General features: G+C 38.5%; 1 protein-coding gene across 5 annotated transcripts in view; it reads right to left on the bottom strand.

Annotated features, from left to right (window-relative positions):
* The window catches only part of LOC129422848 (uncharacterized), a 43,775-nt gene that overhangs the window by 8,689 nt on the left and 21,938 nt on the right, over positions 1-13,148 (bottom strand). For all 5 annotated transcript variants that reach the window (XM_073854098.1, XM_073854101.1, XM_055178997.2 and 2 more), the window contains 5 exons: positions 12,701-12,780; positions 7,867-8,035; positions 7,258-7,363; positions 6,322-6,480; positions 5,485-5,550 (listed from right to left, as the gene is read on the bottom strand). In XM_073854098.1, coding sequence (XP_073710199.1) covers positions 5,485-5,550; positions 6,322-6,480; positions 7,258-7,363; positions 7,867-8,035; positions 12,701-12,780 — 580 coding nt within the window. The remainder of the gene's footprint in view (positions 1-5,484; positions 5,551-6,321; positions 6,481-7,257; positions 7,364-7,866; positions 8,036-12,700; positions 12,781-13,148) is intronic.

Genomic DNA, 13,148 nt, shown 5'->3' with positions numbered 1-13,148 from the left:
TCTAGCCCTGTCGAGTTTGAAGATTTGTTGTTTGCTACTTCACCCATAGGCATTGTCATCATTTATGTGTATCAGGTCTTACATGGGTTAATCCCTTCGGCTGCCATTTTTCCACACCAGAAGTTTTTAAAACAATTTCCCATATGTAATGAAGAAAATCTAGTTTACTACGGGGTTGAAAGCTAGTTTACTACGAAAACTGTTATCAAACCATAGCAGTGGGCGTTCACTTCCATGTAGTCTTCAATGCGGCCCAGCTCTTTAAACAGTGCGTTTCTCGAGCCAGCCTATTACAAAATAGCCTATTACTTATTGCGTTAGATTTTTTTGAATGTAAAAACCACATCAGACTACAGTATAAAACAATAAAAACACCCGATTTCTTTAACTTACTTTTTTAAATTGAAATAACAAATATTTTTTAACAGTGTCAGACCCTGCATGTCCTTGTGTTATTCAGTGTACTGTTTTCTACATAATTTTTTATATTATGTAAGGGTGTCACGATTTCGATTTTAAATCGAAATCGATCGAAATTAAGTCACAACCTTGAACTTCGAATTAAAAAATGTGATCGTCGATGCTGCCACGCCCCCATGTCACGTCCGGTCGGCTTGCCAAGCGGGGGAAAATAAACTCTCAGAAGTGCCTTTAAAAACATCCATCCAGCGGAACGCGATTTATATTTTAAACACGAGGGATGTATTGCTACAACTCCTTGAAATGCATATCATAAACAGGATTACTACCTAGTGATCTGCCTTCGGACAGAGCGCAGCTCTGCAGGTGCACGAGAGAGCCGCAAAGATGCAGCGGGTTATATTTTAAACAACAGGTATAATTTGCCTCAGCTCGCATGAAACGCATAAAACTGAACAAATACGTAAGGATTATTACTTTAGTTTATGTTTAGACTTTGGACAGATGCGAGAGCGCGTGCACGTGAGACAGAGAGAAGCGCAGCTGCTTATGACGCACCGGTTTTATTTCAGATAATAGGAGTCCAAGACGCGCGCATTAAGTCTATCTGCGTGCAAGAAGGAATTCTCTCTCTACAAGCTCTCTCGCGTAAAGTAAAGCCCACAAACCCCCATGCGAGGAAAAGCACGCAATGTGCATGTTAATGTGTAACTATAATAATAATAATAATAAAGGCATATAATTTTTTTCTTTAAAAAAAAAATAATTTAAAAATCGAGAATCGAATTGAATCGTGAGATCAGAATCGAAAATGTAATCGAATCGAGGATTTGGAGAATCGTGACACCCCTAATATTATGTATGATGATTTATGTACAATTATAATCTTGATATCTTTAATATTGACTGAGTACACTCTTAAAAATAAAGGTGCTTCACGATGCCATAGAAGAACCTTTTATGTGGTTCTTCAAAACACCTTTCTGTTTCAGAAAAGGTTCTTTAAGGTCAAAAAAGGTTCTTCAGATTATAAAAATGTATGAAAGAAATGCTTCTTTAAAAAACCTTTGACTAAATGTTTCTTTGAGCAACCAAAAAAGGTTCTTTAATGGCATCGCTGTGAACCTTTTAAGCACATTTGTAAGGTCATGTCAAAGATTGAAATCAATGCAAAATCAGTTATTAAAACCAAACGTGGATGCTCCTCATCTCATCATTAAGTTATGAAACTTTATCCTGGATTTCATAGACAGGGTTACAATTCAGCTTCTCTCCAATCCTTTAAAACATTACTTAAATTGCACATGAAAAAAACGTTTATTGACCTTTCTTTGATGCAAGTAACAAATCCATGTGATTGAGCTATACATGAGACGATGTGTATCCAGTCTTGGCAGGCGATTTGATCCAGATTGCTGTAATATCTTATTTCCAGCAGACAGACAGGCTGCTGGTGTGAACCACTGGAATGCATGCAGACCACACTGCTTTACTCATAACCTCATTGGTTCATACTGAACTGTACATCCCCTAGAGTCAAAAAACATTTCTGTGGGCTTTTGGTACTTCAATACAGAGATTTTGTCACAGCAAATCACAGGTACACATATCTGCTGAAACACAACAAACACAGCTGTGGCAGGTGGTGCACATCACATGTGAGGTCTGACCTCTGTACAGTTGAGTGTGGGTTACAGGTGAAGTCATTTAAATGATCTTTGCATAAGATGAATTGTTAAAGGGTCAGTTCAACCCAAAATGAAAATCCTGTTGTTATTTATAAACCCTCGTGTCGTTTCAAACCTGTATCACTTTCCTTCTTTTGTGAAACAGAAGATGAGAGATTTTAAAAAGTTGTTTAATGTTTTATGTCTATACTAGGGGTTCCCAAACTGGCCATTTATGTGTCTTATATAATGTCAGAAAAAATGTCAAAAATGCTCCCTAGTTGTCACTGGGGCAATGCCCTTCAAAAAGGTCCTAATGTGTACCATTTCGGTACAGATATGTATAATTTTGGTACCACTATTTACCTTTGAGGTACTTATATGAAGTCTTTAGGTACAAAGGTGTACTTTTTAAAGGGTACTGTCCAAGGGACAGCTACGGACCATTTCTGACCATCTGACAGTGTACATAAAAGCATATAAATTGACATATTTTAGGTAGTTCAGTAAAATTATATTTAGGGTTCCCTTTCATCATAAAGTTTGTCTATCAAATAAAAACGAATGGCGACTGATGCTGTCAGTCACTGCCTACATTGCAAAAAATGACTTTCTTACTAAGACATTTTTTGCTGAATTTTTTTAAATTAAGTTAATTTAAGAAAAAATGTAATTCCATTTTTTTGCTTGTTTTAAGCACAAATTAATTTAACTTGTATATGTTTTGTCTAAAAACTAGACTTATTTTCTTAGGTCATTTGCTCATCAAGAAAATACATCTTGATTTGATAATATTTAGATATTTCTACTGAAAACAAGACAAAAATACTAAGTAAGAAAGTCATTTTTTGCATCTCCTTTTGTGTTTCATGAAAGCAAAATCTGTACAGGTTTCAAACAACATCAATGTTATTAAATTATTATGACATCTATCCTTTTAAAGGAGCAATATCTGTTAATCATATACGTCTTAATACTTAAAGTTGCAATGTGGGACTTTTAGCAGCATTTAGTGGTGAGACTGAATTGCACAATGTAGTGACAAACGTGCCCTGTAGAGCTGTTTAGGGCTACCGTAGAAACATGACGTCGACTTTTATTATATTTAAAAGTCCCACATTGCACCTTTCAATTGTATTTTCTGATGGCACATCTAATATCGTAACCGACAAAGAAAAAATGTTGCAAATTATTTTCCCTTTAGATAGAATATCAAACGATGTAACATTTCTCACCAAAATCCAATTTCTAAGCTCACTACAGCCCGAGGCTCAGCTCAATGCGTTGCATAACAAACACATCTCAGCCATCGAAAGACCTGGCAGCAAAACGAGTGTATGTTTTTCAGTGGCTTTAGGAGTTTGTTTTGGAGCTGTTTTGGGTAGGTGCTTATGTTGTGCGTGAGATAAGGGTGTGTATACAGAATCGTAAAAGCGTCTCTTCTATAAGCACATGTACACGAACAGAGAAAATCCTGCTTTCTAATTTGAAATTCAAATGAAACGTGGATACAGGCAGGCAGTGACTCTCTCACGTTTGTGCTTGAAACAAGCATGTTTGGTTTTATCTGCCTGTGGCTGGCATAATCCTTATTCGGTTGTTGTAAAATACCACTGATAACCCAAACTTTAAGCTGTCAGTTCTTTATTATGTGTCACTTACAAGCTAAAGCAACACAACACCACATAAGGTCATTCTGTCTGACTTTATGGGCACACTCCAAACATGTTAAGACCACACAAGAGTTTAAATACTTGTTACTCGGATGAGCCACAGTAGATCCAGATAGTATTTGAAGCCAGACTAAATGTAAGAACTTGCTTTAATTTCTGCAATAGGATGCCGCAGAAATTATGTATTTTTGTAGGCAAAAAGTGTAAGCAAGTTAGCATCATCCCGAAGTCAATGTTTTTTTTTTAATGGGGCTTTGGTTTAACTTTTTAAATAAGATCTAAAACACACCCATTTGTGAGTTTTTAAGGCTTTAAAGTGTCTCTAAAAGGGTGGTTGCTAAATTAAGAGCTTGTTATAGTTGTGCGTAGGTCCTACGGCGTATGCCGCGACGGCATATGTTCCGCGTCGATTTTCATCTATACTTTGAAGAATCACGCTTGAAGATCTCAAAAACAACACAACACTGGCACAATTTCCAACCAAGAATCATTCAAAGAGTATTTCCTTATCAGGGGACTTGTTTTTAAATGTGTTTAATAAAGTTTGAAAGAGCTCTCGGAAGCTTGGTGATGATGCCGTTGAAGTCGATTGGCCGTGGTATAGTTCGCTTGCAGCCTTATCCTGAAGTATAGTCTGTTTTTTACGTGTACGCAAATGTACGTGCCCGGCCTGATGCACAACCTTGCAAATTATAGTTTATTTGACGTGTACGTATACACAGGCGTTCCACACATGCGCATTGTGACGAAATGCAATGCATCTTCTTGGCTACATATTATATTATCCTGTGAGCGAACTACACTGGGTTTCAAAAATCTGGCGGTGCACGTACACTCTTCTGATGATGAATATAGCGTCACGTGCACTGTACTAGGGACCCTTGCGTGTCCTGCTAAAGGTACATTGACATTATAAGCGACTGGCGCTGTGTGTCGCTTTTCTCTTTCAAAGAGGTTGTAAGGGGGCGTGTCTAAATCTGGTTGTCATAAACAAATGAATAAGATCCACTCCAGTAACTGACGAGAGACAGATGACGTAGTAGTTGCTGCAGAAAGTTGCTTATCATATGCATAAAGTTAAACTTTTCTCAACATCCAGCGTGACTAGACACGGCCATCAAGTCGCCAACGGTCACTGTTGGTCGTGTCACCGATCTTTCATTGAAATCAATGAGATCGTGTCGCTCTGCACTGCTAGTTGACGCTAATGTGAATGATGCTTAACTTCTGGGATGGCCTACAAAAATACATCATCCCTGCGGCACTTTGTTCATTTTAACATACTACTGTTAACTGTCAAGGTGATTTTTGGATTTTTGAGTTCAGTACAACTGTCCTATCAGCATAACCACAAAGAAAGTTTTTAACATTAAAAGGTGGACTATGCAGAATTTAACCCCAAAAATTAACTATAGACTCATACAACAAGTATTTCTCTCATGATTACTTATAATCCTTTAGAAGTGTAGTGGTGTTTATGTCTACAAGCAAAGCACATAGTGATAAAAATGTATAGCCTACAAATATTTTAGTGTGTTTATTTGTATTACCGAATTCTTACAAAGCAACTGGATTTAGTTATAATGTTTTTTGTTCAACACCACTCGGTGCATGTGATTATGCTTTTCAATAGGAAATGTTACACAAGCTTGTCATAGACTATTCAAGGCTGATATGTGGAATGTGTAATAGAGTTAAAAGATTCATGTGTTTGCAAAAGTCACCTGATCATCATCGCTGTCAGATGTCTCCATGCTCAAACAACTGCCCCTTTGGGTCAAATGTGACGTCTGCAATAATAGAAAAGCATTTTACAATCATTTCCTGTTTAAATGTTTATAAAAATATTGCTTCCCTTTTATTATTTTATTAAAAGAATAAACTCTCCAATAAACAAAACGTTATCAGTCACCCTAAATATAAAAATAATTTCCATGCAATACCACTGTGTTACGAAGAAACCTTTTCCTTTTTGTATTATTACGCTGCGTTCAGACCAGCCGTGGTAGAAGCGTCAAGCGTTAAGTCAATGTGAAGAAGCGTTGACGCGCGTCTGGAGGTCTCGTGGCGCGAATGAGGCATTTAGCATGGCGCAGTAGACGCGATTCCGCCTCATTCGCACGTCTAGTTTGCGCAAATGTTTTGAATTGAGCGTTGCCGCGGCAGACGCGCAAGTTGAAAAATTCGAACTTTGGCGGAAAAATGCGCCGTGTTAACCAATCTCCCATGACGCAAATTTCCGCGTGAATGTCTCAATGACTAGAATTTCACTCGCAAATGAAGTGAGTAAACTTAAAATGTTCAAGCTGCAAACTACACGCAGTAGGCGCAAATTTGACATCTCAAACGTGGCTGGTTTGAACCCACGGTTAGTGATAAGTCGTAATCGCTTATCGAATAGCACCTAAATCTCTGCATATTCTTCTAAAGAATACCAATACTGAAGAATACTAAAGAGTTTTTTTTAACAAAATCCCTAATCATTTCATTCTACACTATACAGTTTGTACTTTTTAGCGGTTTGTGCATCTGGTAACTTTAGTTTGGATAGATAACAGTACCGTATGAGGAGTTGAGGCCAGCACAGTGTGTAGGCTGGAGTATTCTGGAGGACTGCAGGGAAGACCATCATCATCAGAGAAAGCTCCTGTATCCTCAGCTTTCCTCCCGTAGATGAGCGCTGGAGGAGAACCCAGACGAATCGTTTGCTCCAGCTGCTGCTGTAGAGACAACCATAACAGTTCATTCATCTACATTCATAATGTACAGTGTAAAATAATAAGAATTTTATTTTCCTACATTAACTACAGAAGAGTCAAGTTTGAAATAGGAAAAATATTGAAACTCTTTGGTGATTTTTTTGTGTGTGATGCTAGTGGCCTAGTCGGATTCAGTGGATTATGCTAAGCTATGCTAAAAGTGGTACCACCAGACCCAGAGATTGGCTGACTGGATTCCAAAACGGTAAAAATCAAACGTTTAACTCTAGGGAAGGTGGAAAATTATCTTATTTTCATAAAAAGTGGAATGTCCCTTTAAGGTCTGCAAAAAATAACTGTAATTGGGCATCTGAACACTTTCCTATTTTTTGCCTTACTTTAAAACAGTAAAATTTATGGATAAGAACAATAACTATATTTTATTATCAGAAATACTCATGTGACTAAAGAGCTCACACATACTGCTGGATTAACCATTACAGAAACTAACAGTCATCACCAATACTGTTAGTTTCGGGCAGCTGTGCCACAAACCTAACATTGGATGGTGGTCTAATAAATTTGTTAAGCGCTGTATACAATACAGTTTAATAAAGTTTACAATCTTTATTGTCATCTGGTGGCTGAATGTCAACAGTGAATGTCAGGCCCTGTGCTAACTTTAACTCAATGTCCATCACTACTGGATTTACACTGTAACATATTATATCAGTTCTTTTGTAATTATTCAATGTCACATGATAATTCCCACACTTCTGTACTTATTATCTGGAATACCTGTAGAGATTTCACTTTTCCATGAATGCTGTCCTGAGATGCTCTAAGGGCCTCGGATGAAGGCGAATCAGAGACGAAGACGCTGTCATGTGACATGGCTTTGTGTCTTCAATTTGAAGGTCCAACATGGGAAATAAAGGAATTTAACTGAATCATTATTTTCTTATATATTGTTTTAAAGTCAGCAGACGTTATCCACAATGAAAAGAAGCCTTTAGTCATAACAATTTCTGAACATGCCAGACATTCTTGTAGAGAAGATACAGTAAATCATTGTTCAGACTGTTACAGTACAAAGTCAGAGTCTGTACAAATACAAGCTTTACAAAAAGTGCAGGCTTGTATTCAGTGGCTTTTCTGTCCAGATAAATCTACTCTTTTAATGCAATGCTTTAAGTTAAAGCATCTTCCAAATGCATAAATGTAAATACACGATTTACATAAATACTTAAGTACGTTTTAGATTAAGCAATGAGTCCTGAAACAAATCAACATACAATTTGTTTGCAGCGTCACAAATTGGTACTGTCATCTCTATGCAAAGCATAAAGGGTGTAGGAAAAAGTAGTAGCAATACAAACCAAATTTATGTTTATTTTATTCCCTTACCCCAACTCATTAACTTTAAGAGTCTGGACAACAGGCGATTCTGTAGAGATGATGTCATCGATCGATTGACTGCCTTTTAAAACGCTCCCTCCCAACGGGGTCGGACTGTCCTTCCTCTTTTTCTTCACAAAAAAATCCTTGAACGTCTGGAATTTGGACTTCTTTTTCGCTGGATTGACAAGAACACAGTAATTCATTTCATTGTGCATTTCTAAGAATGAATCGTGATTTAAAATAAGGTTTACAAATGGAACGCAATAGAACATATGCATACAATTACTCCATGTTAAGTTATGTAAACAGAAGAAGTTTCATTGGCAGAGCGCTGTGTCTCTTCGATCTGATGACCTCCAGTCTTGGAATTTTTGTAAACAGCATGTTTAAACAATCATGCTGTAACTTAGACACAAAGACCATTTGTAACAGGGTAAATTAAGGAGTCCCATTGACCGAGGTAAGACACATTTGACAGGAGAGCAGGTGCAGTTTTAGTACAATAAGGGCAATGAGCATGGGTTTGTGATTAACTTGTCTTTGTTAAATAATAAATGACTGTACATTTCCCTAAAAGTGCTTCTATAATATCTATTTAACTAACTTCTGTCATGATTATAGACCCTTTCATATTCCCTCTAGGGTGCTTATGTAACACTAATGTGTCTTTAGTTGCCAATAAAACCCTGATTGTATTGCTGAATATGGCTGTAAAATTCATCCACGGTGTTACTTTGGTTTTAAAAACTCATTTGTTAATAGGTCCACAGAGGTTTAAAATTGATTCATCTCAGCACATACTGCCGCACACAGCAATACTGCCAAGCACACCATTGAGCCCTATTGCGGGTTGAGTAACATTTTCTGTTAAATTGAGCGCCTTTGGTCTTTATAGTATGGTGTAATTTTACTAGACTACAAGAACAGTGTTGTTTTAATGCCATTAATCAATTTGATCATAACATGGGACAATCACATGACTTGCAGCATATATTGAGCTTTCCATTGTTTCGTACAATGAGGCTCAGAACCACGTACAGGTAGAGGTCTAAAGAAATGTACCCAACATGAAATGACACACATCACTTTTTACCCGAACACAATGTGCATAAATAATTAAAAAAAAAAGAAAGACCCGACCGGAGACAAACCTGAGAAAATTAGACCCGAGTCCAACCCGCACCAGTAGCAAATGTTTTAAACCCACTGGACCCGAATGTAAACGACACCAACTTGTGTGCAGTCTGCATCCCCACACGCACCAGTCTCACAGAATGAACCCCCATTGGCCTTGCATCCAATTTGGCCCACTGCCCCATTTATTTTCCTTTGCTACAACACCAAGGTAACCGCTAAAATGTGCATTTCAAATTGATTGACAGGTCTGTCTCAACAAAAATTACAGTCCACATGGGTGCACCGGAGTCGTATTTTGGGACAGACTCGAGCGTCACGCCGGAAATAGGTCAAGAAGTTGCCCGTAAGTGTGAACTCCTCCCTTCCATCGTCTGCTTGGCCTGATTGCTCTTTCGCAAGGACTTCTGGGTTGGTAAAGTGCGCGAAGCCTGCTGCAGTGCGGGCTTCGCTGAAACGTAAAAATGACAGGTGGGATACCCTACGGACTCGTAGACTAAGCGGGTACGTGCAATTTAAGGCCACGAGACCAAAAGTCCACATAAAGTGCACTATTTGGGACAGGGCCTACGTCACAAGTGCTCTTGGCAAACAGAGAGGTGGTTGGAAAAGGACTCGATGCGCACATATGCAAGTTCGCGTCATCTCGGGTCTGTTCGGCAAAAACACAATCATTTTAAATTACCCGTGACCCGATGCCGCTAATATTATACCCGACCGGTGTCCAAGGCACATGTGAAACTCGGGTCGGACCTCAAATTTCAGATCTAAGTGAACCCCCATGAAGAACTCTACTCAATGGTGCACGAGGGTAAGCTAATCAGTCCCTCCAGAAAAACAGGGTTATGCGATCGCATGGTTCAATGCATAATCAGCCAAAGTCCGCATATTTATGCGGGGGGCCACATTTTTTCAAATACGCCACACTTTTTCTGCATAAATTGCAGATTTCTGTGTGCAAAATATGCGGGGCTTGCATGATTTCATAATCACCACATTTTCTTAGCAGAAAGTCACATATATCTTAGCAAAAATGTTGCATTTACTTCACACAAGCGCAGCCATGTCCCCTGTTGCATTGGGGACATTATGAAGTGACGTAATTCCGTGACCACAGTTTTTGCAAGTTTCCACAATTTCATCGCGTAAAATTGCATAAATATCCCGCATATTCCATCGCATTTTTTAAGAAACGTGCCACAAGGATCAAGGATTTTCGTTCGCAACAATCACAAAAAAACTCAATCTTGTGTAAGGATGCTGGTACTGGTGACGATTCTCTCTGACCAATCAGTGATCTGCAGTGTTTACACGTCATGTTTTAGTATCAGTACAGCTCGCTTGGAACTTCAACTGAGGTGGTATTAAAAAAAGTTTTAGGAAGCCTACCAAGTATTGTACTCGGTGGAACCACTCAAAAGTGAGCAGTACCATATTATCCAATGGAAAAGCGCCAATTGAAAACATAAATAGAGTTTGGTGTAACCAGTTTTAATAATTAGACACAAAATGTTATAAAAGGTTAAGACAAAGGTTAAAACAAACAATAAAAGGTCAGTCTTCATTACTGAATAAAGCATGCCGAGTGAACAATGATGGGATAATGACCTTTAATTTGGGCACATGCACTATTCTCAAAGTTCTTTGCTTGTTGTGGCAGGGGCAATTTTTAAATATAACAATATTGTATGATTCTGTGCCAGATCACATTACACTGACATGCACTGACACAATCATAGTCTGTACACTGGGGCATGTGTCTTAACTAACATTGCAATACTTAATACTCAATGGAATAACAAGCATAAAATAAATAGACCACATTAAACTGGGAAGCTCAAACCTAGCATCTCATGCACTTCAGACACTGGAAACACAATGATAAAGTCTAGGTATGGCCTGATAAATCGGCCGATGATGTTTGCTATACTTCTCAATGAATTACGTTGAAATGCCGCTACATCCAAAAGCCAGAGGGCGCTCTCATGCAGAAACTCAATTTATGCCGCAGAAGAAAAACCGCAGCTCCAGGAAATGGCTTAAACATACATTATTATTGCTGTTCTTCAAACCCATTTTCATGATTTCAGATTGATATGGTCTTATACTGATCAAAAGCCGTAGCGCATGAGAAAACTGTACATAATATCGGCTGTGCGATTCAGAATCGTTATCGGTCAGGCATTATTAGTGTGTATCTGCATTTATCGTCCCATCTCTAATAAAGTCCCCCTTAAGATCTTACAGAGCGAGAAACCTCGAATTTCAGGACACAAGATAATGACTTCAGGCTTTGTCCGCTGGTGTTCACTTACTGGTTGACATCCTGTCTCTCCCACTCTCATCATGGGTTAAGTCACATGATGTAGATGTACTATTAATGTCTACAGTCTCCAGCTGCGGCTGTCTGAAGGGAGTAAACAACACAGAGAGAGCCTGTGGCCTCTTTTAAATCACTCAATGCTCAGTTATATCATGACACAGTAAGGGATGTTAAATATTGTCTTCCAAGCACAAAGACTCAGTATGAGTAAATGTGGCCACATTAAATGCTCAGTGCCCCGGGAGAGAAGTTCACATTTGCAGTTTATTCTGTGGTTTCGCTTCAGGGACGTACAATGAAACCGTTTATGCTAATACATCATAGAAAGACTAAATAAAATATGAATGACTGCTGTATATTAATTGATATTCAAATAGTAGTCAGATTTAGTCAGATATGACCCCTTGGATTAGTCATGCTCCATCTACTACTACATATTTTTAACAAAAAAAAAAAAACTACATTACTATGACTTAACTGATAGAGCTCAGATCATTTCATGCAGTACATTAATGGTAAGCACAGTAAAAATAAAATAAAATCATATCATAAAATGGTCCCAAGCTTTTATTGGGGTGGTACATTTTCAAAAAGTACACCTTTGTACCTAAAAGGTTCATTTTAGTACCTCAGATGTACATACTGGTACCAAAGAGTGCATATTATTACCCTTAAAGGTACATATTGGCACCAAGTGTATACATATCTGAACCTAAATGGTACACATTAGGACCTTTTCTCAAAGCCCCAGTGACAGCTGCTGACAATTTGGACTGACAGAGCATCATACATGTATATCATACAGTGAGTGTATGTAACTCATTCACCAACAGCACAGAAGCATCCTGTGACGTCAGTACGTATGCAAGATTACCCGACTGGCGTACCTCCAAACACGCTCTAAACATTGACCAACTCTTGAACCTAATAGACTTAGACAGACCCACAATCCTATGAGGAGCTTGGCTTCCCTCTCTAAGTGTCCTTGGGTAATCTGCATCATTGAGTGGGCATCTGCAGGATCTGACTCTAGTTTGGGACTTCCTGCTTCCCACAATGAATCCAAGTGAAAGCTGCATGTCGGACAACAGAAAGCAAGCTCGTACGGGACATACAAACAGTGGCTTTGTATTAGCTGCATCATTGAAGTATTGTATGTCCTCAGTGAGTATGGCGAGTATCCTAATCTTTAATGTGTGATATCTAAGGAGGCTTAATGTATAGCAGCATGAGATTGGAGCTCTGGAAGGGTTCATCTAGTGCAGTGGTTCTGGGGGGCACGAGGGGGACCCCAGTTTGACATTTGATAAAATAGTCAAAATGTTTAAGAACCACTTTTCTCTCTACACACTTAAAAAGTAGAAGAGAAGACATGGACATTACCTGAACATTCTTCTGCTGCTTCTGATGTTTCACTAGCGCATGTGACATCTAGAGATCCTGATGCCATGATGTCACAATCACTAATGGAAGAGAAAGTTATAAATACATTACTATGGAAAAAAACATGAAAAAACAAAGACGTATGTATTAACCTGAGTATTCAATGTGAAGCTTTGTGAGAGCTGAAATGACAATCTCATTAACTCCAATAGAAACCTCATAACTTAACTCTTTAAGACGACATACAGTATCATGAAAATCTGACTTTTTCCATGTTTAAGTGCAATAATTTGGTCCCCAGTGCTTCTATCAACATAGAAAATGTGAAAAAGAACAACTCGGTAACTTAGTTTTGGTAAATCACTCTCTGAAAGCATGCGAAAAAACAGGTCCCTGAAATCTGGCTCCCCCCGCGATGCCAGAAGGGGAGAACACCGCCCCCCAATCT

This window comes from Misgurnus anguillicaudatus, chromosome 16 (assembly GCF_027580225.2).
Source record: "Misgurnus anguillicaudatus chromosome 16, ASM2758022v2, whole genome shotgun sequence".
Taxonomy (NCBI): domain Eukaryota; kingdom Metazoa; phylum Chordata; class Actinopteri; order Cypriniformes; family Cobitidae; genus Misgurnus; species Misgurnus anguillicaudatus.
The sequence above is the reverse complement of the archived record's forward strand: the minus strand, read 5'-3'. Positions and strand labels throughout refer to the sequence as shown.